Source organism: Macadamia integrifolia, chromosome 1 (genome assembly GCF_013358625.1).
Source record: "Macadamia integrifolia cultivar HAES 741 chromosome 1, SCU_Mint_v3, whole genome shotgun sequence".
Taxonomy (NCBI): domain Eukaryota; kingdom Viridiplantae; phylum Streptophyta; class Magnoliopsida; order Proteales; family Proteaceae; genus Macadamia; species Macadamia integrifolia.
The window spans coordinates 5,847,651-5,872,873 of NC_056557.1; the positions used below are offsets into that span (position 1 = coordinate 5,847,651).

Sequence of the window (25,223 nt, forward strand, 5' to 3'; positions counted from 1 at the left end):
GGTACTTTTGTAAATCCAAACTTGATTTTGTAGATTTTGGTTAAGTGAAACACAAGTTGGGTAATTTTGTAAAGTAAAACCCAAGAGTGGGTAATCATGTAATTTTCACCAAAAAAATAAAAATAACCCACACACAAAGTGTCACAGTGGCCACACACACCCCAATACTATAATTACCAAAAAGGTACCCAAGTGGGAGGTTCATACTGCCACTCTATAAACGGCTACTTCCATTTGTCATTCTCGGAATCTCTCATTCACATGTTTATTTTACGAACTATTCCAATTCTCGGCTTTTCCTTTAAACTTCTCGCGAGATAAAGAGTATTATAAGGCTTTTACTTTCTTCCTAGTCTTTCCCCCCACGTGGCTCCCTTGCTAAAGGCCTGTACTCCATGGTCCGACAAACAGTTGGAGTTGGACCAGGGTTCAAGGTACAGATATCTATAACCTTGGTTGGACCCTTGTTTTGTTAAGACAGGATTGGTCGTTGTTCTGGTTTAACCGATTGGTCTGGTTGAACCTTTGTAATCAAGTGACCAACCCCTGTTTGTGATCATCCTAGTGCTCTGCATGATGGGGACTGGAGTTCTTTGGACCCATCCATGGAGGACCAAAAGACCTTTACAACTGTCATTATTCACAAGGCCTTAGAAATTTTTTTGTGAGTTCTCTTTTTCTTTGGTAACAGTTTTGTGGCTCCTCCTCTATTGATGAAGAATAAAGGTTTCTTTTCTCTCTGTGATCGACAACATATAATATCCAATAAAAAAAAAATAACGATAAATTCCCAAAGCTAATCATTCAATCACGAGATATTGCTAATTGTGTAATATATGAGATTCCCTCATCTTCTCTTTCTTTACACTTCCATACTCTATCTTTTCTAGGCTCTGCAACCAGAAACACTTTCCCATTCTCCAACACTTCCCTTCTTTCCTTCATTTTTATCAAAGCTTCAAGAGTCCTGGGACCTGTTTACTTGTTCTCCCTCTGTCTGCTTCCTTTACCTTTTGAAGGTCTCTTAAGGCTCATTTAGGTAAGGTAAGCCTTGTAAGAGAACCCATCTCCTGTGATTTGGATTTGCTGCAACGGTCATTTCTTTCCACGAATCAAAGAAGTTGGAGTAATGGTTCTGGCTCTTGTATGGTTGATTCTTCTTCTCTGCAACTTGTCTGTTCATGTGGGCTCTTTGAATGAAGAAGGTTTTGCTCTTTTATCACTCAAACGGTCCGTTAGTGATGACCCAGAAAGGTCATTGAATAACTGGAACTCGTCCGATGACAACCCGTGTTCATGGAATGGGATTACTTGCAGTCAAGGTAAGGTTGTTTCTATTAGCATACCTAAGAAGAAGCTTCTTGGGTTTCTTCCTTCTGCTCTTGAATCCCTCACTGCGCTGCGGCATGTCAATCTCAGGAACAATAAGTTCTATGGGAGCTTGCCTGTAGGCTTATTTAATGCGCAGGGACTCCAAAGTTTGGTTCTTTTCGGGAATGCTTTATCTGGGTCTATCTCTCCCGATATTGGCAAGCTCAGTTACCTTCAGACCTTAGATTTATCTCAGAACTCTTTCAGTGGGTCGTTACCCACTTCGTTAATTCAATGCAAGAGATTAAGATCTCTCGATCTAAGCAAAAACAATTTCTCTGGTTCTTTGCCATCTGGGTTTGGCGCTGCTCTGGTTGCTCTGGAAAAACTCAATCTTTCATACAATAAATTGAGCGGTTCCATTCCTAGCGACATGGGTAATCTGTCAAGCTTGCAAGGAACTGTTGATCTGTCTCATAATTTGTTCAGTAGTCAAATCCCATCCAGCCTTGGGAATCTTCCGGAGAAGGTTTACATCGATCTTTCTTACAATAATCTAAGCGGGCCGATACCTCAGAGTGGTGCTCTGGTGAACAGAGGACCTACGGCCTTCATTGGGAACCCAGGGCTCTGTGGACCCCCATTGAAGGACCCCTGTTCTTCAGACACGACTGCTGCTGGTGCTCCATCTTCGATCCCCTTCCAGCCAAATAACCCCTCTGCAACACCTGACAATGGCTCTAATAAGAGCGGAAAAAGCAGAGGACTGAGTAAGAGTGCTGTGATTGCGATTGTAGCCAGTGATGTAGTTGGAATTTTCCTCATTGGGTTGTTGTTCTCTTACTGTTACTTGAAAGTGTTCGATGGTGGGAAAGGTAAAGATGATGAGAAGGGATCAAAGGGGAGAAAGGATTGTTTGTGCTTTAGGAAAGATGAATCTGAGACTCAATCAGAAAATATAGAGCAATACGATCTTGTTCCATTGGATACGCAGGTGGGATTCGATCTAGATGAGCTTCTCAAGGCATCTGCCTTTGTTTTGGGTAAGAGTGGAATTGGCATTGTGTATAAAGTAGTGCTTGAAGATGGAATTACGTTAGCCGTGAGGAGATTGGGTGAAGGAGGTTCTCAAAGGTTTAAGGAATTTCAAACTGAGGTAGAAGCGATAGGGAAGCTCAGGCATCCCAACATTGTAACTCTTAGAGCTTATTACTGGTCTGTCGATGAGAAGCTACTCATCTATGATTACGTACCCAATGGCAACCTTGCCACTGCCATTCATGGTAAGCCAACTCAACTCAAATTTTCACTTATTTCTAGTTATTTTGATTTGCTGCTAATGTTCTTTCCTTCTTGTTGAAGATTTTTCACATTGATGATGTTATGGGTTCTCAAATATTTTCAGGAAAGGCTGGGATGCCATCGTTTACACCCCTGAGGTGGTCTGTTAGACTCAGAATCATGAGGGGAATCGCGAAAGGTCTAGCTTATCTTCATGAATTTAGCCCCAAAAAGTATGTTCATGGTGATCTGAAACCAAAAAATATACTGCTCGGACAGAATCTGGAGCCTCGCATTGCTGATTTTGGACTTGGGCGGCTCGCCAATATAGCTGGAAGCTCACCAACTCTGCAATCCAATCGGATGGCTTCAGAGAAACCGATGCAACAACAGACTGCACCATCCGAAGTTATTACGATTAGTGCAAGTCCATCCGTAAGCTCAGGATCTTGTTATCAAGCTCCTGAAGCCATGAAAATGCTGAAGCCATCACAGAAGTGGGATGTTTACTCATATGGGGTGATTTTACTGGAATTGGTTTCTGGAAGATCATCAGTGATCCAAATGGGCACGTCCGAAATGGATCTGGTTCGGTGGATACAGCTCTGCATTGAGGAAAAGAAGCCATTATCAGATGTCTTAGACCCCTTTTTATCAGGAGAATCTGACAGGGAAGAGGAGATGGTTGGAGTTCTGAAAATTGCTTTGGCCTGCGTTCAGACCTGTCCTGAGAGGAGACCTTCAATGAGACATGTCTCAGATGCTTTGGCTAAATTGACCTCCTCTAAAGATTGAGAAAGAAAGCACAATTGGCACATTAAATCCAATTCCATGAGAGATCATGAAAGTTGAAAGTCAGGAGCAGAAGAATTGAGGAGTACTGAAGAGATACCTTTGGGGCTGCAGTTCAGTGAAAACTTGATACATTATTTGGATGAAGATAAGAAAGTAAAATGGAACAGCAATAACTTTTCCATAATTTGGTTGCATTGAGATGGATATGATGAATTATGGTTTGGTACTTAAATATCAGACCATTCTGTTCATGAATAATGTTTGTTATTTGTTGATTAAAATTGTCTTTGTAATGGGTGATTGTGTTGTCTGGTCTCGTACAAGTTTGTCTTCAAGAGTATTTAGGTTTTTATTGCTAATTTTTACCGGTGGGACAAATCGGTTTGTGGCCAACAACTGGAGATTTCTATTTATTTGAGCAGTGGTTGAAGGGTATGAAATGGATCACAGATGGTTGACCACTAGAAGGACCCTCTATTTGTTTTCCAATTGCTCAGGCCTACGTTCAGACCAGCTCAAGCTTTCAGTTTCCAGTGGCTGGCAGCCTGGCACCCTCACTCTTTTTCTTTTTTTTTTTGCTAATGACAGATGGGTACTCATGTAGAGATATAGCAAGGTTGAATGCTAATCATTCAACTTTTACTGAAAATGGTGAAGAGTCCTAAAAACCTGATGTGAGTGACCCCAAGGCAAGAAAAGTCGAATTCAGAATCACACGCTTTCTGACTACCCTTTAGAGTTAACACCCTCTTCTTCAAATGTTAGAAAATGATAGGAATTTGAAGGAAAAGAATAGGAAGTAATCGGAATCCGAATGCCTGGTGTGTATTAATTCTTCTAATAAATCTCAATTGTTATACGAGTTTATAAGGTGATGACATTTTCAGAACCCCTGAAGCGTGGCAGACAAAAGGGCTAGAACATGCAAATCAGGCAACTCCAAATCTCTGAAACTTGATACACATACAAGCAAGAACATAGAAGTTATGTTTGTGTAATGGCGTGACCTCAACTATACAGAGGGCAGGTATGGTATGTGAAAAACCAAGGGTAACTCTCACTGCCCTGCCTCAACACTACAGGTACCCACCCCACCTTCCCTTGTAACATGATACCAGTGGCCTGCGGTGACAGATTCCTATTCATCATCAATCCACCATTGCAAATTTAATGCCAAAACACTTGGCTTGGACTTGGCAAACCCTGCCAAAGGTATTTCTATTGATGCCAAATAGATAAAAAAATGTTGTAATGAATGACTTTAATTTCATAATCATGCTACAGAACTTTCATGGATATAAGATAATATGGCATCGCCCCCCCCCCCCCCCTCCCCCAAAACACAAGCCACAGGCACATTTCCATTATGATTTCTTTTCGAAAGGTGATGAGAGCCAATCTAAAACACAAGTATACCATGAATGTGTCGCAACAAAGTAAAATACCCATATCCACAACAGATGCCGAGCAAAATTTCACACCAGAGCAGAATGAGAAGCATGCATTCCATGGTCTTCACACGTAACCTCTTCATGAACTCAGGGATGGCTCTGAGTCTCGCCTTGACATATGAAGCTCTTTTCTCCTCCACCAGCTTATCTGCCTTATATGCATCCTCAATCAAGGCATAAAGTGTCCTCAGGCAATCCTTCCTATTCTCCTCCCGGTGCTCAAACCTTATACAAGGGGGAAAATGCGTCAGTTTTCTGGTGCCAAAGCAGTACAAAAAATATACAAGCCAAATAATACATACAAAAAGTAGAAAAATTGTAGGACCCACTTCAAGATAAAAGACCCGTGAAATGGTCAAATTCTGGAATTCAGTGGAGCACCAAAAACATGGAACATAGTACAGAAAATCCTTGGCTCAAAATTGTTCTCATCTCATATCTCCCCACCAAAGTCTTGTTTTCAGCTAAAATAGATACAAAAATGTAATTTCACATAGGTCTGTAGATTATAAGAAAACAAAAAAGGCGTTAATAATCCAGGTCCAGCAGACATTAGGGGAGCATCTAGATGGCATTAAGGTAATTGTCTTGGTGCATTCAGCCCCAACTAAAATTTTCCAATCCTTGTTGGGGATTCTTTACCATAGAATCATATGAATAACCCCATTGGTGTTAGAATACAAGCCATAAACCAATCATAAAAGATTTACCATGGGTATAGTCCTTAAACCAAGAACACACAAACATGTGGATTTAGAAGAATACCGGTGTGTAAGTTTAGAAGTCCACAAGTATTGATCACAAACCTCTCTCCCATGTGCTTGAGGATCAGTTCCATGAAGATTGTAACAAGGAACTACACAATAGAATCCCATCCGCTAAGATCTTCTGCAGCCTTTCGCCCTCTGTGAGGGGAGTTCATGCTTCCAAAACCATGAAGGTGTTAAAGTGACGGCTGCAAGGACCTTTAGCTTCTATTTATAGTAGAATCCCTAAAATCCTAATTCATTCCCACAATGGATTGGGCTAGGAGTTTCCTAATCATAGTGGATCTATTACTGCTTGGGCTCAATGGATCAATCGGTATCAGTTAAGCCCACATAAAAATCCTAACAATCTTCCACTTGGGCTACACTGATACTGATGTCTTTCCATTGACACCTGACCAAATAATCCCAAGATTGAACACCACTCAAACAAACTTTGATTCAATCAATAATTTCTACCGTTGAACAATAGTAGAAAATACACCTCAATATATGGCATATAACTATCTAATGTTACAAACAATAGAAAACTATCAATCCAAATCACCTGGAAACATATATATCTATATATATATATATATAATGAATTGATATCATATCTGTGATCACATGAAATATACATTTCATGATCTAAAGATCAGCCTACCTTGAAAATCTCACAGGTAGTAAATTTTGATATTAATCAATACTTAGGCAAACCGCCATTTTCTTGAATTAATATCTTACTTTGGCATACCGCCTGTGGCTAACCGCCGCTTTCATGGATTTAGGTTAAATATCACCATAAATCACAAACTTTGGCAACCCGCCTGTGATTAATCACCATTACCATGGATTTATGTTAAATATCACTATAAATCACAAACTTTGGCAAACCGCCTGTGGTAAACCACTATTTCTTTGGACTTAGGCTAAATACTGTCATAAATCACAAACTTTGGCTAAATACTGCCATACATCACGAATCCTGACGAAATATCTCCAATTACCTTGACTTATCATCAATTACTTTGGCTAAGCACTTCCAATAAACCTTAGCAGGCACAACCTTTAAACTTTGACTTTTACTGTCTTTAAACTTTGGTTGTCGCCACCATGACATATTTGGTTAAATGAGATCATAAAACTCCCACCAACCAAGCATATCAAAACTTCAATTACACCAATGTCAAAAAAAAAAAAAAAAAGGGCTCTCGAGCACTTTGTCGATAAACTTGGGTGACATCACCTTTTGGGTAAATGTCACATTTAACTTGGGAAACACACAATTGAACTGAATGTACCACTTTGGTGGGTTTCACTCATTCTTATCATGTTTTCCACATTTGAGATGAATATATGTACAGAAATGTATGTTTTAATGTGTTTCTTACACAACTAGAGAGAACACAAACAAATGAAGCATAGATGTACATAAATAATTTAGAAAACAAGATTTAAGACAAAATCATTACAAAATTTCTCCAAAATCATTATAAACTTAATAGGGTAACAAAATTGTTCCTATTTCCCTTCGGTTGTGCTTTGATCAGCAACAACACCTGTTTGGGTTCCTGAGAGCTAAAACCACATCAAGTAACCCTAAAAATCTCAGGTATAAAACATACACACCAAATAACCGGGATAAAAAATTTAATATGTATATCTAGTAGATAAACTACACAATAAATGTACATCTAGCAGATAAAACACACAAGATTCACAACCGTAACTATATTCCTATCCTTTGCGCTAAGAATGCACTGGTCCTCTTGTAAATCCAGATTTACTGTGAAAATACAATTACTTTTATCACTTATGGGCTTAGAAACCTCTATGTTACAGTCTTTTCTATACATGTATTTTCTTTAACTTGAGTGACATCACCTTTGGGCAAATGTCACCAACTTTGCTGCGCTTGGAAAAACTATAAAAGAATAGGATGTGCCACTTTGGTGGATTCCACCCAATCCTTTCATAGTTTCCTAGAAATGTACTGTGCAACATAAAATGTGCGGAAGCTCACAACTAATTTAATTCTAACATATTTATCCATCACAGGGTGTTTCAAACAAAACACATAAGTACAAAATAATATGAATATGAATTTACTATATATTTCAGTCATAAATAATTTTTCAATATCATGATAATAATAAACCAATGCAAAACTTAAAATAATTCTTTTACATGAAAAACAATATTATAGTACACTGAATTTATCCTCCCACTAGCAACCTAGTATATTGAATTTATCCTCTCACTAGCAACCTAGTATACTGACCTTCCACTAGTAACATCCTCCCACTAGTAGCCTAGTATACCGAATTTATCCTCCCAATAGTCAAGCCACATAAATCAGCTTAAGATCCATAATTCTATCATCCCACTTGGTTCGACCAGTCATAAATTAATCCATTTATTAGAGAACACAATTCGTTAAATGTGACATACATATAAATTTGTTCACATAAGCCCAAAACAAAGAAAACCAAACATTTTTATCAATTAATGTTCATAAATATGTTTTCAAAGAACAATGGTAGTGTTTGAGAACTTGATATTGGATTGATCAAAACCGATATTAATCTAACCCAACCAATCTGAATTGATCCAATCGGAATACAAAAATAACACACTAAATAAACCTATAACCTATGGTCATAGCCATGAAACACTCATCCACCCTATTGCCATTGATCAACTGTCTAATACCTTTTAGGGCAAAAAAAAAACTTTGCTTTAAAAGCATAATACCAAACTATTGATTTGGTTTTCCTAGTATAGAAAACTAGGTCTTTGAGGCATATGTAGACCTCCATATTCTCAAGCCACTTTTAAAGACATTCAGTTTAATGGTTCAAATTAAGGAAGAATAATCCATTCAATATATAATTTATGCATGTAACATCAATAAAATTAAAACAAATATTACATCACCAACCATTAAACATAACCAGAGTGTCAACCGAACAACAGTCTCAACCTTTGGGTCTAGAATACACTGGTCCACTAAAAAACTACAATGACTGTGAGAGCTCTTCAACTTCGAAAATTACCACCACCTTTGGATGAATAGTAACTTCTAGGTTAAGCTCTGCCTAGAGTACACTTGCATTTATGCTTATCTTTGATAATGTCGCATTTGGGTAAGCATTACCTAATTCCTCCCAACAATTTTCTATGTCTTTGAAAATAAGACAAAACCTTTGAGTTGCAAACCTATTGCAGTAATCTTAGATTTTACCATTTTAGTGAGTTCCATCTATTCCACTGCAGTAACTTACAACTACACTTGGCAGCTTAAAATCGTGGGTTATTTAAACATGAACTAAATATCATTTTACATGTAAAAGAACAAGCATGTAACCAATAGTAAAATAAACATTATAATGATCTATTATCAATTACTTTAAGAGCGTCAACCGAAACTACATTCGTGACCTTTGGGTCTGAAATGCACTGGTCTACTCAAGTTTCTACTATTACTATGAGACTTCTTCTAACTTTCGAAAAATACCACCATCTTTGGATGGATAGCAACCTCTAGGTTGAGAAATCCCTATTTTGTCTTCACTTGCTTTAACTTTAATTTTCCTTTGATAATGTCACTTTTGGGTGAACATTAGCAACCTTGCTTAAAAGTGGGATTGTTTAAGCATGAACAAAATATACGTAAACAAAAGCATGGACTAACATTAGCTAATAAATAAATTCACATGCTGACATGCAAGTAATATATGGGCTGGTTTTCCTTTTATTTTTTACAATTAACAGAAATATTAATAAGAATCACAAAACACACATACTTTTAATTTTCACAAAACAGATTATAAAAGTTGACCAAAACTAGGCTCATAATATATCAAAACGAAGAGCATGAAAAACTGGACTCAACGCAAAAAACCAGGGTGAAAAATTCCTCACTGTTTGCCCGTACGAGCCCTTTGAAGTTGCAGAAAAAATGGGTCAAAATCAATCTGGTTTGCCCAAACCAACCGGTTCGGTCCAAGTGGACTAACCCGGTTCAAACATAGCAGTCCTGAGTCGAAATTTGAACCCTCGGGTCGGACATCCGGACCAAAAATCCCGGTCTTCTGGTCGGGTATCCGAGTCAAAATCCGGGTCTTTAGGTCGGATGGTCAGTGCCCCAGCCAATGGTCAACCGATTAGGTCAACCTTTGACCAGGTCAAACAAAGTTGGGTCAAGGCTTGACTCACTGCATCCTCGGGTTAACTCGGAAACCCTATCGAGTTGACCCGGTGATGACTCGCAGCCCCTTTTTTTTTTTGAAAAAAAAAATATATATTTTCTCTCCTCCAACTGCCTATTTTCGACGGCGTGTGCCGGAGCATCCGGTTGAATCCAACGACGTGTGGCATACCTCCGCGACCGTCTTCTCGTCCTCTACAACTTCTATGAAGAAAGTTTTTCAATCCAGAACCTTTAAATGATGGTAAAATTACGATTTTCATGATTTGGGATCCAAACTCTATACAAAATCAGTTTTTCTTTGATTTTTCTTGATTCTAAGACCATAAGGGTTGGCTCTGATACCAATTGTTGCGGATTCTTTACCATAGAATCAATAACCCCATTGGTGTTAGAATACAAAAGTCATAAACCAATCATAAAAGATTAACTATGGGTGCAGTCTCTAAACCAAGAACACACAAACATGTGGATTTAGAAGAATACTGTGTGTAAGTTTAGAAGTCCATAAGTATTGATCATGAATCTCTCTCACATATGCTTGAGGGATCAGTTCCATGAAGATTGTAACAAGGAACTACACAATGAAGTCCCATCCACTAAAATCTTCTGTAGCCTTTCACCCTACTACTCCTGTGAGGGAGTTCATGCTTCCAAAACCATGAAGGTGTTAAAATGACGGCTACATGGACTTTTAGCTTCTATTTATAGTAGAATCCCTAAAACCCTAATTCATTCCCACAATGGATTGGGCTAGGAGTTTCCTAATCAGAGTGGGTCTATTATTGCTTGGGCCCAATAGATCAATCGGTATCAGTTAAGCCCACATAAAAATCCTAACAACCCTATCACTGCCATGTTGAAGGCAATCTTTAAAAGGGCAGGAGAATTCCCCTTCACATATTTGCCTCGGTTTTCAAGGAAGACGCCAAAGTGTGATCAAGTGGCTATTGGATAATTCTGAGTGTGCACACCCTGGGGGAGGTTGGCGGGTTGGAGATTTTTGCATCTCATTAGAAAAGCTCCATGGAGGAAAGTCTCTTGTGGAGGATGAGCTAGGCCTGGTTGATAAATAGGTTATGGATGAGGTGGGGACACAACATCTAAGCGTTTACCCATCTATGTATTTGCCCCGTTTTTCCTTTATTTTGGTCCTGCATGATTTTTGGTTGTAGTGGAGAAGCCTTTTTTCTTAATAAAATTGTTATTTATTCCAAGAGATAAAAAAAAGAGGACAAAAAATATAAAAACGAGGCAACAGCTTCCGAGTAACCTTACCTCTCGCTGGTTATTGTAAGCTCATCTTTACCAGGGTCGTAACGTGTTCCAACTAATTCTCTTAGCCGGCGAAAAGCATGCTTTGAAAGCCCAAGCTCTTTAACAGTGACAGAGAGTTTCACCTTCCTGTTTTGGGGATGCCATGCATCACCACCTGGAGCAAAAACAACTCTTGTTTGACCTCAGTATAGGACCATCACCAGGTGGGTCATTAGTGTCTTTTTTCTTGTCTGGCACAGTGATCTCATTAAACTGTGGAGGCTGTTCTTTCTCCATCATCTTTGCACATTCCAGAACCATCTTATCCTCAAACTCCTTGAACCGCTCATAAGCTTCTTCAGGTTCAAGCTCTCCTCTTTCACACATATCACCAAGGTCATTGAACTTTGCCTCCACCTTCTGCTTTATACCATCTGAAAGCATGACAAATTTAAGACCAGTTGTAGACTACAGTAGAAGAAACATGTACATCCCAAGAATATGCACTACCAAAGTTTTCAGTAACAGTTATCTGACATAATTCTTCGCCAAAAAAGAAATTCAAAAAAGCTGTTATGCGCATCAAATGTCTCACAAAACAACATGAAATGACTTCAATTACCAGGTGCCCAAGATTTGTGTTAGGGGACTTTGAAACAACCTGGATTTAATGACAACTCTAGATGAAGTGTGAACACAGATGAAACTACTAAGGCTTGGTACGGATACATGCTAGCCCAACCTGATCGACCCCAAGGCCCAAACTCAATCTACCAACTTGATCTGTGACGACGGCCCAAAGCAAGAAAAAGATCAGGTTAGGAAATGGGAAGAGTTAACGAGGAGAATTCAATGAGAAGTAAAAAAATTGAAGAAGTGAATAGAAATATAGGCATATTTCAAATACTCCATGTATCTAACCTGAATGTTGAACCTGATTAGGCTTCAAAAACCTTCCACAGTGGATCAGCCAACCCAATTAGGCTATACAAAACCTGCCCAAGAGTGGACAACCTATTTTACCTCCTACCACTAAAACCAAACTCATATAATCTATTTTACCTCCTACCATAAGAAGCAGTACAGAAAATTATATACAGCAATATTCAACTCAACTAAGCCTTATCCCAGCCAACTGGGGTCGTCTACGTAAATCCCCATTTTTCTGTTCACGTTATATAAAACCATTGGTGCATTCCTAAACTACCTCAAAGATAGTCATTGTTGTAATTCTATCCTTCTTAGTTTTGCATGATTCAGATTAAAAAGCAATGCCAGTCCCATTTAAGTTTAAATATTTGCTTCTAATATCAAGCTTGATTAGCTGTTCTTAGAGTTGGTGGTTTCATCTACAAACTTGTTGCTAAATGAACCACGACCAACATATAAAGAGTATTCTGCATATAGAAATTTCTGTTTCCAAATCCTAATATCCATCCCCAATTCAAGGGCTCACAAATCTTTCAGATACAAGTATCTTTTTCTATTTTCCCCTTCATTATCCTCTTTTATTATCCTCTTTTTTAGTTTTTTTGGAGGGGGGGGGGGTATGTTTTATAATCAGAGAGGAGTTGTCAGTGAGACAATGAAAAGGCTATTCTAATTCAAGGACTTCCATTCTCAAGCCCACAAGCTGCTGTGCAATGCGAGGACTTGACTTGTTAGGAAGCAGAGGTGGAGCTAAAATTATATTTATGTCCCAATATTTCAACCCAAAAATCAAAATACAAAATGAAATGTCAATACTAAAAAGTTCATATTAAAACCTAAATAGAATAACACAACAATGTTATCAGGGCATAGCATGGGTGTACCTACACAACCATGTGACCCAAGAGTATGGTAATACAAGACCAGGCATCTATTATATGTTTATTTGATCATTCCTGATCACTATCATCGGCATATTAGAAACTATGGCGAGGCTAGGGATTCGAGGTGCAAATACAAGCCAAACCCATCTTGATCAGGGAGTGGGGATAGGAAAATTTGGCCACCTGGGGCAGCCAAAATCAATGAGGAACATATGCTAGTTGCACAACTACCAAAACATGCAAAAAATACCATCACCTAGCATGGAATATTCACAACCTTATCAATCACTGACATGTCTCTCTTGGTTACAGTGCTTCTGCAGCAAGAAGCCAGTAACTCTCCCTGGCAGAGTTATCAATTTATTTGGTTGGGTTTGGAGGTGCATCAAATAATTGCTCAATATTATCAATTTATTTGGGTGGGTTTTGAGGTGACTGTCATTAACTCATATTGTGAATCAGACTCTGCTAATGGATGTTGTAGTGTGTCTTGCCAGTTTGTCTTTTAAAATTCTCTTTTGGTGGAAAAGGTAACCTTATCAGTCACTTAAATGTCTCTCCTGGTTACAGTGCTTCTGCAGCAGGAAGCTGGTAAATCTCCCTGGCATAGGAGTTAGCAACCTAGTAGTACTAAGCACCAGATTTATACTGTTCCAATGGAATTCACTATTCCATCCCGAAATAGTCTGAAGAATTATGATTTGATAAATTTTCTGTAAACCTGAGATATTAAAATTATAGGTCATCATCCTCCTAGGAAAACCAATTACGGAGAGGCATAGTTTCTAAAACTGAACCAGGCTTCGAACTGAAAAAGTGCTCAGTTCAGTTCGTCTGGTTTGAACTGTTATAGCAAGGTTGAAAAAATTCATAAAAAATGAGGAAAAAGTAGTAATGGACAGAATTAAATAGCAAAATTGAAAGATATCCAAGAGGAGTTAGTAGCACCTTCGTGCGGTTTCTGCTAAAGTTTCTCATGTAACAGCCTCTGTGAAAGAAACAGCAAATGGTGGGATGGGTGGGAAGACAGTCAAGTAGAATTTCTTGTCTTGCAAAGATAAAGATATAAGTTTCATGTAAATGTATTATTTGTGATCTTATTGGTAAGAACTTATTATTTTACTTAAAATTCTACCCACAAAAAAAAAATTATTTTACTTAAAAGAATGTCAGTTGTCAACTGGGCTCGTCCAAAGATAAAGGGCAGATAAATAACAGGAGCCTGGCTTTAAGGCATATACGAGCAATGGAAGTAGCAGAGGGTAAACTGATTTAAAAATGTCTAAAGGAAAGACTAAATTAACAGATTTGGTTAATGGATTTCAAGTAGAAATCGAAAAGCATGAATCTCTAATTTGGAAATTTTTTGAAATATATACCTGGGAGTAGTTTATCCCAGCTGAGCATGTCCTCAAGAATCTGCTCGCATTCCTTGGTGTCCTTGAGATGGCCATGCTCCACAGCCTCCTTAATCATCTCATCCCATTTGCCGTCATTCATGTTGAAGTACTCATCCTTCATCATTTTCTTCTCCACGTATTGCCGCGCATTGTACAAATTGTCAATTTCCTCATCGGTAGAGTAAAGCTCCTCAAAGTCCGATTCGAAATCCTTATCCTTAACATCATCAATGGGCTGGTTCCAAAACTCCTCAATCAATTCATCGTCAGTCTCCTTGTGCTTCCCCGCTAGCCTCTTCCTCATGATGGCTTCCATGATCGAGGAGAGTGCCTCTTCATCGCCTTTTAAGTACTTCTCTATCAGATCTTTGAACTCTGCGCCACAGAAAAGAAACTGAGATCAAATTGAAAACAATGGTAGAGGAATCCAAATTCACGGGCATGTTTCCAGAATCAATATCTACCTTTGTTGCCGATGTCTTTGACATCGAGTGGAACTTCTTTCCTCTCTGGTTGAGTTAAGCTGGTGTCGGGAACAGAAGGGCTTTCTTTGGACGAATCATTTTCGGATGAAAAGAATCTGAGCTTCGAAGGAGTTGAATTGACATTGATGGCAGGAGAAATAGGGAAGGATCTGCAATTCGGAGGAGAGAGCAGATTGCGAGTACAGAGGGGAGCTATTCTTAAAGAGTTCGTCTCATGACTTTAGGGTTTTAGCAGATAAAATGTCTTTCTTCATCTGGGTTTCCTTCCTCCATGCAGCTCCAGTTGATGGGGAAAAATGGAGAACGAGCTCAAGAGTCTCAGACCCACAAAGACTCAGACAGAAAACAGAGACGAACCGTGTGGGAGCGGACCGGGCTCGAAATAAGGTCGGTTCAGTCCCATTTTGGTCGGTTTAGTACTTTGCAAAAGGAGCTTGCATGTAATCAACTTGATCCCTTAGGGTTTGTAAACTGTATAGTTTAAGAACTTTTTTTTCTTAAAAAAGCTCAATGCCTCAAGAACACTTTGTAGTAAGTTTACTCAGGGTTGTAGGTAGGGGTGTCAATCGGTTGGGCCGGTCCGGTTTCGATCGGGCTTAATCGGTCTTGAAGACTTTCAAAGGCTACACCGTGTCCGCCCATTTAACTAATCGGGCTTAGTTATTGAGGGCATGGTACACTTTATATTCGGTCGGTCGGCCTCGGGTTATAATCGGGCTACCTTAATCGGGTTTTAGTCGGGCCTTAACCGGGCTACGGACATGTTTAATGTTAAACGGGCTTTAATTGATTTTTAAACGGGTCATCTTTAAAATGTGCTCTTATATTCCGGCCCACTCATGCAAACCCAAAAAAATGAAAATAAATCAATAAATGATACCAAATATAATCATTATTTAAAATGTGAACATGTCTTTACTTTTTAGTTTTTATTCTTTAATTTGGGGGGGTAAAATAGGTATTTTACAATCATTAAAGGGTCGGGCCAAGTCGGTGCACAATAGGCCGGTCTCGATCAGGCGCCCGACGGTCCAATTAGCAAAACCGAGACCAACCATTTATAAACGGGCCGGGCTCAAGCCTGACACGTTTAATAAACGGTCCGAGCTGGGCCGGTCTATAAAAGGTCGGTCCCGGTCGGTTTAGTAGGGTCGGGCCACGAATTGACACCCCTAGTTGTAGGTATCGATAGCTTATCAGTGGTATCAACCTATAAGCATCTATCGACCAAAAGATGATTTTTTTCTTGATGAAAAATGGCTTTTTGGTCTTGAATTAGATAATAAATCCACATTGCATCTGTGTTGGTATCAATAGTGACTCATACGATACTTGTTACCATATTTTATAATCCTGAATGTACTTTCATTTTTGACCTCTCATATGTCATCTTACATTCTTGCATTCTGCATCTCTCTTACATCCCCCTCCCTTTGCTTTTGTATGGAATTCAGTTCTTCTTATTTTGTTATTTGGATCCATGTAGTCAACCTCATTAAGTTAGTATAAGACTTAGTGCATCTCAAAGTATGAAAAGGAAGGGGGGGTAAGGAGGTTAGGTATTTATAGCATTTTGGTCTAGAGATTGAAATAGAGTCTTCCACACCTTTCCTTGCTTGTGCTTGTTATGGAACTCCTCCCTCTATTCCTTCTTCATCCTTGTTTCTAAAGATGGTAAGGAGGTTAGGTATTTATAGCATTTTGGTCTAGAGATTGAAATAGAGTCTTCCACACCTTTCCTTGCTTGTGATTGTTATGGAACTCCTCCCTCTCTTCTTCTTCATCCTTGTCTCTAAAGATGGATATGAATCATTCAAAATGGTTTGGGCTTTGGTTTGAATTTATGGATATGGACTGTATCAATGGATTTTGAAACAGGGGTCACCCAAGTATGTGGATTTGGGCCTAGCTAAAAATATATAGGCTGAATAAACGATTTTTAGCTTATGCAACTTTATAAAGTGTATTTTAGGTGCCTCTGCGCCAACTGTATTGATGATGATCATGTCCCCAAAGTCAGAGGATTCAGCGCCAGATTGGGAGGAAGATTTTGGGTCCCACCCCCCTAAAAAAAATAAAATAAGTTAATGATCAAAGATTAAGCATTGGAAAGTTTTCAACCACTTGCGGCTTGTGGAGCCATGGCATCTATCAACAAATCTTTCTGTCTTGTATTCCACTGAAGTAAAAGGATTTGAAAATCATTCAATAGTTGGAGAAATGTAATGTTAATTTTCACCATTACTTTGATCTTCCCTTCCATCACCATTTTTTACAAGTTTAGTTCACAAAGGCTTTAAGATGATAGTGGGAGAAAGTTGGGATATCTAAAGGTCAATAACTATCATCATAAGAAAATACCTAACCTTTTGAATACCAAGAAAATGGAAGTTACTTCTCCATTTTATTTATTTATTATTATTTTTTTTTTTGGGATCTTAATAGAATTTGTCTTCTGCAACTCATAAAATATTTTGTTTGTTATATTAAATAACTCTTAAAGGAAACAACTTCTTTGGGCTTTTTTTCAATCTTGAGAATATCAGATGAAAAGGGTTTTCGAGTGCCTTGCATACAAAGACTAAAGAAGTCTTCTTTGGAGTATGTTGAGATATTGAGAATTTTAAAGATATTGAGATACACCTTAGAAGTGTATCCATACATATTTTTGAGTCATCTTTACCTAATGCCTAAGGCTTTGGGTAAGACCCCAAATAATTTGGGTATTTTGTTGATTTTTCCACTGTAATTGAACTTACTTCGGAAGGAGCCTTTAATTAAAGGGGAAGACCTTATGTTAGATTCAATTTTCATAGTTGTATTCATCAAATAATCCTTATTATTATAAGGTAAAGATGCTTTTATTTCTTCATTCTGAAGTTTTAAATTATTAGATGACTTCATAAAGTCCTCAAGTACATATTATTTTAAGTACCCATAAAAAAGTACATAATATATGTTTCTAATCTAATATTCACAAGAAAGAGTGAAGCATGAAAACCAAGACTCTTATTCATCTGCTCCCCTTGTCCAGGAATCGTTTTTCAATTCTTGTAAGTTTTGGAGTCTTGAGACTCTCAAGTCTCAACTCTCTACACTGGACTTTGCTCATCTGCTCTTAAACAGTAAATGAAAAGGAGAAACGAACACTCCATGGAAACACGGCCTTTGTGCCAAAATGGGACCAATGAGAGGTCACATATGGGCACAAAGGGGTGGAGTTTTTTGGGTTTAATGCGCGGGGGGGGGGGCATTATTTAGCCTCTTGTTGCATTTGGGCATAGGAGCCATGCGATCTAGGAGCATTCTTTTTTTCAAAAAAAAAAAAATAATCATACCCAAAATTGATAATAATCAGCTAAAAAATCTCTAAACCCTAGTTTTTGCACACGATCAATCCAAATTGGTTGATCTGATCTGAATTTTCAAACCTAAGCCATTATACTTGGATGAGTATTAGTGAATTGTGAAGGGCATTTTAGATCTCCAATAAATAGAGGGGAACAATAATGACAGTAGATTTGTGGATATTTAAAAAAAACTTTCTCCGTAAAACAATGGTTTAATATTATGTCATGCATTCTCTACTTAAACTATCAATGGTTCAATCAACAACACTCCTCCGGTATCATTATAATTCTTACTGAAAAAGATCCCCACTAAATTGGAGTGGTCATTCTTTCATATCTCTCACATTAGTATACACTCTCTCTCTCCAAGATGTGGACCCTCTACTCAATGAATCATCTCACATCCTCTCATTGGTGTGATTTCTCAATCTGACTTCGTGGAAAAGTAGGAAAACTAAGGGCCCGTTTGATAACGTTTCTATTATTTTTGTTTCAAGAAATGACAAAAACAGAAATTTCCGTTCTGAGAACAGAAACAGAATTTTGGGTGTTTGATAAACCTTGTTTCTTGAAACGTTTATCTGTCTCTTCTTCTGCAAATAGGAGCCTGGATGATTCGTCTGAAGCTTTGCATCAACAGAGGACCGCAAGGGTTTGTAATCGCCGAACTCTCCTCCAACATTTAATTGGTGTCGGAGATCGGGAAAGTTAAGCCTCCCGAACTCTCCTCGGAGCTTGTAAGCAGCCTTATTGTAGGCCAAAGCCGCATCCTCAGCGGTGTCGAAAGTGCCTAGCCAAATCCGAGTACGGTTCTTAGGTATTCAAATCTCTGCAACCCATTTCCCTCAATGCCTTTGTCTTACCCCCCTATAGAGCTTCGTGGGTTTTGCTAATGAACCACCCACTTGCATCATCGGGATTGCTTTCGGGCCGAGGAAATTCAGGGTATGTTGTTGCTACGACTGATACTGCAGCCTCTGGTTCTGGATGGAAGCAGCAGCCATCGCAGCCATTTGTTGCTGTTAATGTTGGAACTAGATCTGGGCTTGAATATTCTGAACCTGTGAAGGTATTGCAAGATCTTGTGCACGAACTCGAAACCTGCCAACGATTTGAATCAAACCCGAACAGAGAATGGCTTAAGATCAAACCCAGACAAAAGAGCTTCAAGCGAGTGAGCAGAGAGCTTCGTGTGAGAGTTTCGTAAGCGAGAGAGAGATTTTGATGTCCGATCTATCTTCCCCCTTCTCCTTAATCGCTGAAGCTTCTCACCCCCTATCTCAAATCACTGAACGACTCATCTCTTTCACTCATCTTGTTCCATCTTGTTTTCAAATCGCTGAAGACTTCTCACCCCCGATTGAGGTTCCCCTATTTCTGAAATCGTTGAAGGCATCATCTACAATGGATTATGAAGGCCCTGCTATCGCTCCCATAGGCATTGCTAATGATCTGAAGGCTGGAATGATGTTGATGATGGAAATGGTAGTGATGCCAAACTCCGTCTTCAATATCGATTTTTTGTGCCCCATTTTTGTTTCGAGAAACGAGCGAAACAAGTAAAACTTGTTTCGTCATTCATGTTTCTTGAAGCATAAGTTGTTATAAATTTCAATTCATGTTTCAAGAAACAAGTGGAACAGAACACTTTTACCAAACGGTATTTATGCTGTTTCTTTGTTTCTGAGAACAAAAAAACACAGAAACACGTTTCTGATTACGTTATCAAACAAACCCTAAGATTTAAATCCTTTCTTACCACTTGACTAAAGGGAGGGGTGTGTGGAGAGGGACCAACCAAGGTTTTGTGTATGTCTCTCTCTAAACTTTTGTTTCCTAGTTTATCTTTCCTGTTTCACTCTCTCTCTTATTTTGTGTCTGACTGATCTCTCTTCAATCACCCCCGGTTGAAAAGAATCTACGTCCCAAAAAGTATCCCTAAGTTTAAAAAATACTAAGTAGAAATAAAAAGTGCAAATACCCAATATTCATCTTCTTCTTGATATTAATAATCTATGGGTTGAAAAGTCAAAAACATTCTTTTAAGGAATAAAGCAAAAAAAAAAAAAAAGCTCTGGTTGGAAACCAAGAAGCCCTTCAACCTCGACAAGACACCAACACCAAGACCCTACAATCTCTGGGACCTACGTCTTTACCACTTAAAAAAACAGAAAAATCTTATCACACAATTTTTACTTTAAAAAGAAATGGGAGCGGAAGAAGAATCCCCCAAGAAAAGGTCGAAGGACAAAAATCATAAACCGAGACTAGAGATTAGATAAAGTTCTTCAACCTTCCAAAGAGGTACCCAATTATGAATGCGTGCATTGGCTGAATAAAGTAAGAAAGGGATCTCATGGTGAGACAATATTGCAATAGTGGCTCAGATTCCAAAGAGAAAGAACCGTTGGTTTTCCCTTTATTGTGGAAAAGCTTTGGCCCAATAGATAGCGACTAATGATGTGGGAGAAGAGAAAACCCACCGGATCTTCCCTCATTCCAATACAATGGTTATATAGGGAATAATGTTTTACCACTTGTTTCACACTTACAATAAAAAGGTTGTATCCAATGCACGAGCAATGGAGGATCCAGTCATTCAGATCCTCCACAATTCTTAATAGGTGCAGTTCGGTATAGTTTCAGCATTTGACATCTATTACATGCCACATGGATGGCAAGGATGAGGAGAGAGAATGATAGAGAAAAATCATGACGCGATTCCTATTCTGATCGAAACCCACCACTCTTCGTTTACGGCTTTCTCGATCTTTTTTCCCCATTTGGGTTAGAATAGGAATCGGATCATGATTTTTCTCTACCATTCTCTCTGCTCATCCTTACCGTGAACAGATATCAAGTGTTGAAGGTAGCATTGCACCGAACTGCACAAATAAAGAATTGTAGAAGATCTGAATCCAACAATGGAGCAATCTTAACAGTGCATCAAGCATAAAAATCCTCTACAGTGAAGTAGAGGCAATGAGGATTCAACGGTTGAATATATGCCAGGGCCTTCCTAGCCGTTGGATCTTCACTACCACTCACCACTAACCACAAAGGATTTGAACCCTTGCACCAAGGTATGCTTCTTTCATATTTCCAGTGCTAAGAGTTATTCTATTGATTTGAAAGCCTGCGTCTTTCACATATCAAAGAGGTATTACCTTGGCAACCTTAGTATCTGCTCCAACCTCATAGAAGTTCGATGATATACCCATAAAAGACTATTTAATTAGGGGGTTCAAAATCTTAATGCATTGAGTGAAGAGAGCTCCTCAAACACATAAGAAGGCACAAAGTACCTTAATTAACGATCTCAACAATCAATATCCCACAAAAGGTTATTTAGGGGTACAATCCAAAACTTGAAGGTAGTAGGTGAAGAAAGCTTATCAAGTATATAAAAGAACATAGGACCTAAATTAACCATCTCAACACCCTCCCTCATGTGTAGCTTCAATGTAAAGAATGACAAATGCATATAAGCTATGAACCTAAATTAACCATCTCAACACTCTTCCAGAGTGTAAACTATTAAATGAAGATATCCAACTGGTATATGAAATCATAAAAAATTCTATACTTAATTGATATGGGATGTTAGAAGGGCCAACCAAAACCTTAAGACAATTAATTGAAGTGATCCACTTAGTATATAAAATCATCTAATGTATTTCAAAGTTAATCAATATGGAATCATTCTAAAACAAAAAAACAAAACAAAACAAAACAAAACAAAACAACAACACCTCAAGCTTCCCCTAGATTAGGTATATATAGTGAAACTAGTTTGTTCATATCCTATCTCAAGCTTTATTTGGATCCTCAATGTTAAGAAGCCACTTTCCCTTACATGGGTAAAAATTTTAGATGTTTAATTGGCTCTTTGTCAGATTTGACTGTTTTTTGCACATAAGAAGTCGCGGCGCAGATCCAATACCTTGAAACACTTCGTCACTGAACTCACACTCCGACACACACTTTGAAGCGCTCCAAAATATTGAATCTAAGGGTCCGTTTGATAACTTTTCTGCCGTTTCTGTTTCAAGAAACGGCAGAAACATAAATTTCCGTTTCTAGAAATAGAAACGAAATTGAAGGTGTTTGATAAGTCATGTTTTTAGAAGCTGATGGTAACCAGTGAAAGAATTGCTACAAGTCATTTCTAGAAACGGCGAAACAAGTTGAACTTGTTTCGCCTGGGTCGTTTCTTGAATCATAAATAAGTAAAAATTTCTATTTCTATTTCTATTTCTAAAAATAAGTGAAACAAAACAGTTTTATCAAACGCTTTTTGATCCGTTTCTGCTGTTTCTGGGAACAAAAATAGTAGAAACGCGTTTCTTAAAACGTTATCAAACGAACCCTAAGATACCGCCCCTGGTTGTGCCCAATAGAGGAACCCAACCCCTCTTTATCCTACTCTTATCCACCTGTTTCTCATAAATAATTTAATCCTAACCTTTTATTGTAAAAGACAATGTTACGGTATGAGTTGTCAATTTCTTCTTTTTCCACCTCATTTTCCGTGAATTGCTTTGCCTCTGCTTCCATGGAGCTTTCAGGAATTTGAAACGTCACTGCTTAGTCCTCCATGGAAATGCTTTTCTTGAGTTGACCCACAAAAACACCCCCTACCCCTCTTAAATAAATAAGTCTGTTCATTTTGTACATTTCGATGTGGTCAAGGTCAGATACTTTTTGCTGTATATGAGTACAGGGTGAAACCATCTTTATCAGCTTTCCTCACCACGAAACGCACTTAGGGATGCCCTAATTTCCTAGGTCTACTTTCATTTCCCCCCCCCCCCCAGCCCAGCCCCAGCCCCAGCCCCAGCCCCAGCCCCAGCCTTTTCAACATAGGATTAGGAATCAGGGTCGGACGGCCAAGAGCATCTGGGTATGCGCCCTGAGGTCCTCTCGGTCATTCGATGCTCACTGCATCACTGCACTCACTGTGGAGGATGTTTTTTCTCCTCCCCTGACCTTTTCATTTATTACACTTCCATCTTTTGTGAAGTTAAAATTATAATCGTATCCCTTTGATGTTGTAGATTCTATCAATTGCACCCATGCTGTGAGTAACCTACTGTTAAATGATGACGCATGATGTACAATTACAATTTAAACCCCAAAATACTCTTAGTTGAATGGAGATTACACCATTGCCCTCACCCATTAGCTTCATCTTCTTCCCTTGAAGAAAACTTATCATCGATTGGTATTTTGGGGTTCTGCAAATTGTTCCCTTGGAAAAATCAAGTCTTGCAACTCAAGTTCTGAAGATCGATTTGTATTTTCATTTTAGGATTTTCATTTCAGAAGGGTTTTGCAAAGGTTTTGCTAAGGCGATTGTTTTGCAGTGGAAAAGGAAGTAGGGATCATGGTTTCAAGTATTGGTATCGTATCAGCCATATCGTATTGGATCGCAATCATCATATTCTTTTCTCTTTAATAAGCAATGTGGGGACTAAACGATTTCCACTAATTTGCTTTACAAAAATCAACATCGGAGAAGTCAATGGTTCAAACTTCAAACTCTATGAGACAAAAATAAGGAAAACCAAATGAGGTATTTTGAAACTTTATTTTTCTTTGTAAATTCATTTAGGGAAAAAGAATGCTACTTGGTCACATCGTTCTTGTGCCCAGACAAATGAGTCCTTAAAATTATTATCCCACTCACAATGAAATCAAGAGTCCCATCTATATGAGTGTTTCAGCAAGCACTCTCATTAACCATGCATTGGTTTAAGAATCACACGACTAGGTAACAATCTCTTTCCGTTCATTTAATGCAACAAACATATTGGGATATAGTGAGTCCATATGTAAGCTCGTACATAAAATCCTTTGATTCGGGTTTCTCCTCCATGAACTAAACATGACTCACACATTACTAATTCCAGAAGGCAACTTAACTAAACCAATTCATCAATTCAAGCCCATTAAATTATGAAATAATGTCTAGAACCATTAAGGAATTGGAGTCAGATCGGACCCTAGTTTTGAGACTTAGGTCTTGCCCATAGTTAAAGGTTGAATTGATCATAGCCTACGGCTCCTCTTCTGAGCGACCATCGTCTAGATTTTACACATAGCTACTTAGGTAAACGTCACGTGTCCAGGCAAGGATCTAATGATTCTCAATGTCTCGCTTTTCATGCCTCTATCAATGCCTCGTTTATCGTACCTCTTTTCAAAACGTTGGATCTTCATCTAGACAGATGATGTTTGCCTTTGTTAAGTATGGGCTGTCCTCCATTATTTATTTCTATTATTTTTATTTTATTTTATTTTCATAAAATCCGTCTATTATTTAAAGGGCTGCTTATTTGAATGCCCTGATACCCCCTCTGGCCGAGGCTCTGTCCGTTAGCTGGTTAACATGAAATAAAGCAAAGAGGGCACTTCAACACGCTTCTACCAGCCCACACCTACCGAAGAGAAAAAGAATCTGATGAACACAATAGGACAAGAATTAATTGCAGTAAAAACATTCTGTCACTTTCCCTTTCACCGAACCTCCCCTTGTGAATCTGATGACCCCTCTGGCCTCTTGGCATCTATCATAGAAGTCAATTATCTTGATAATTAACACTTAAAAAAAGGAAGCATAGAAGTCAATTATCCATTAAACATTTGGCTTAACATATCCTAATTTAATACTAATTATCGTCACTCACCACTCTATTGTTTTAATGGGTCAAAGTGGAAACTGCCCCAATGAGAGGGTAGAAAATGAATTGTTTACTGAGATTAATGAGAGAAAATGTTAGCATCAACCTCTTGAGACATTATGTGAGAGGGCATTGACTATAATACACAGTATAAATGGCAATGAAAATTCTTGACTTGACTAAAAAATATGATTATTTGATTTTATTTTTTCAATAGGGACATTTTAGTTTCTTGTCTAGGATTATTTTTGTTTTGTAATAATTGAATAGCTAAACAGAGTACAACTTGTAAAAGCAAATAGTTTGGAATAATTGGTTGGTTTGGATGATTATGGTTTTTTTTTTTTTTTGGGGATGGTTTGTTTCATAGATCCAAATATCCAATATCTACATCCTCTTTCTTTGTTACTCCTTTCAGTATACATGAGTTTTGGGTG

General features: G+C 38.4%; 1 protein-coding gene and 1 pseudogene across 1 annotated transcript; one reads left to right on the forward strand and one right to left on the reverse strand.

Moving 5' to 3' along the window:
* Positions 1-850: 850 nt before the first annotated feature.
* Positions 851-3,746, forward strand: LOC122078396 (receptor protein kinase-like protein ZAR1). Its single transcript, XM_042644370.1, has 2 exons — positions 851-2,594; positions 2,717-3,746. Exons 1-2 carry the CDS (start codon positions 1,130-1,132, stop codon positions 3,385-3,387), a joined length of 2,136 nt encoding a protein of 711 aa, XP_042500304.1. The 5' UTR covers positions 851-1,129; the 3' UTR covers positions 3,388-3,746.
* An 828-nt stretch (positions 3,747-4,574) lies between these two features.
* Positions 4,575-21,324, reverse strand: LOC122079859 (annotated as a pseudogene).
* Positions 21,325-25,223: the final 3,899 nt, after the last annotated feature.

Coding starts and splice junctions, on each gene's coding strand:
- LOC122078396 (XM_042644370.1), top strand. CDS start 1,130: ATGGTTCTGGCTCTTGTATGGTTGATTCTTCTTCTCTGCAACTTGTCT. Junction 2,595..2,716: donor CCTTGCCACTGCCATTCATG/GTAAGCCAACTC, acceptor AAATATTTTCAG/GAAAGGCTGGGATGCCATCG.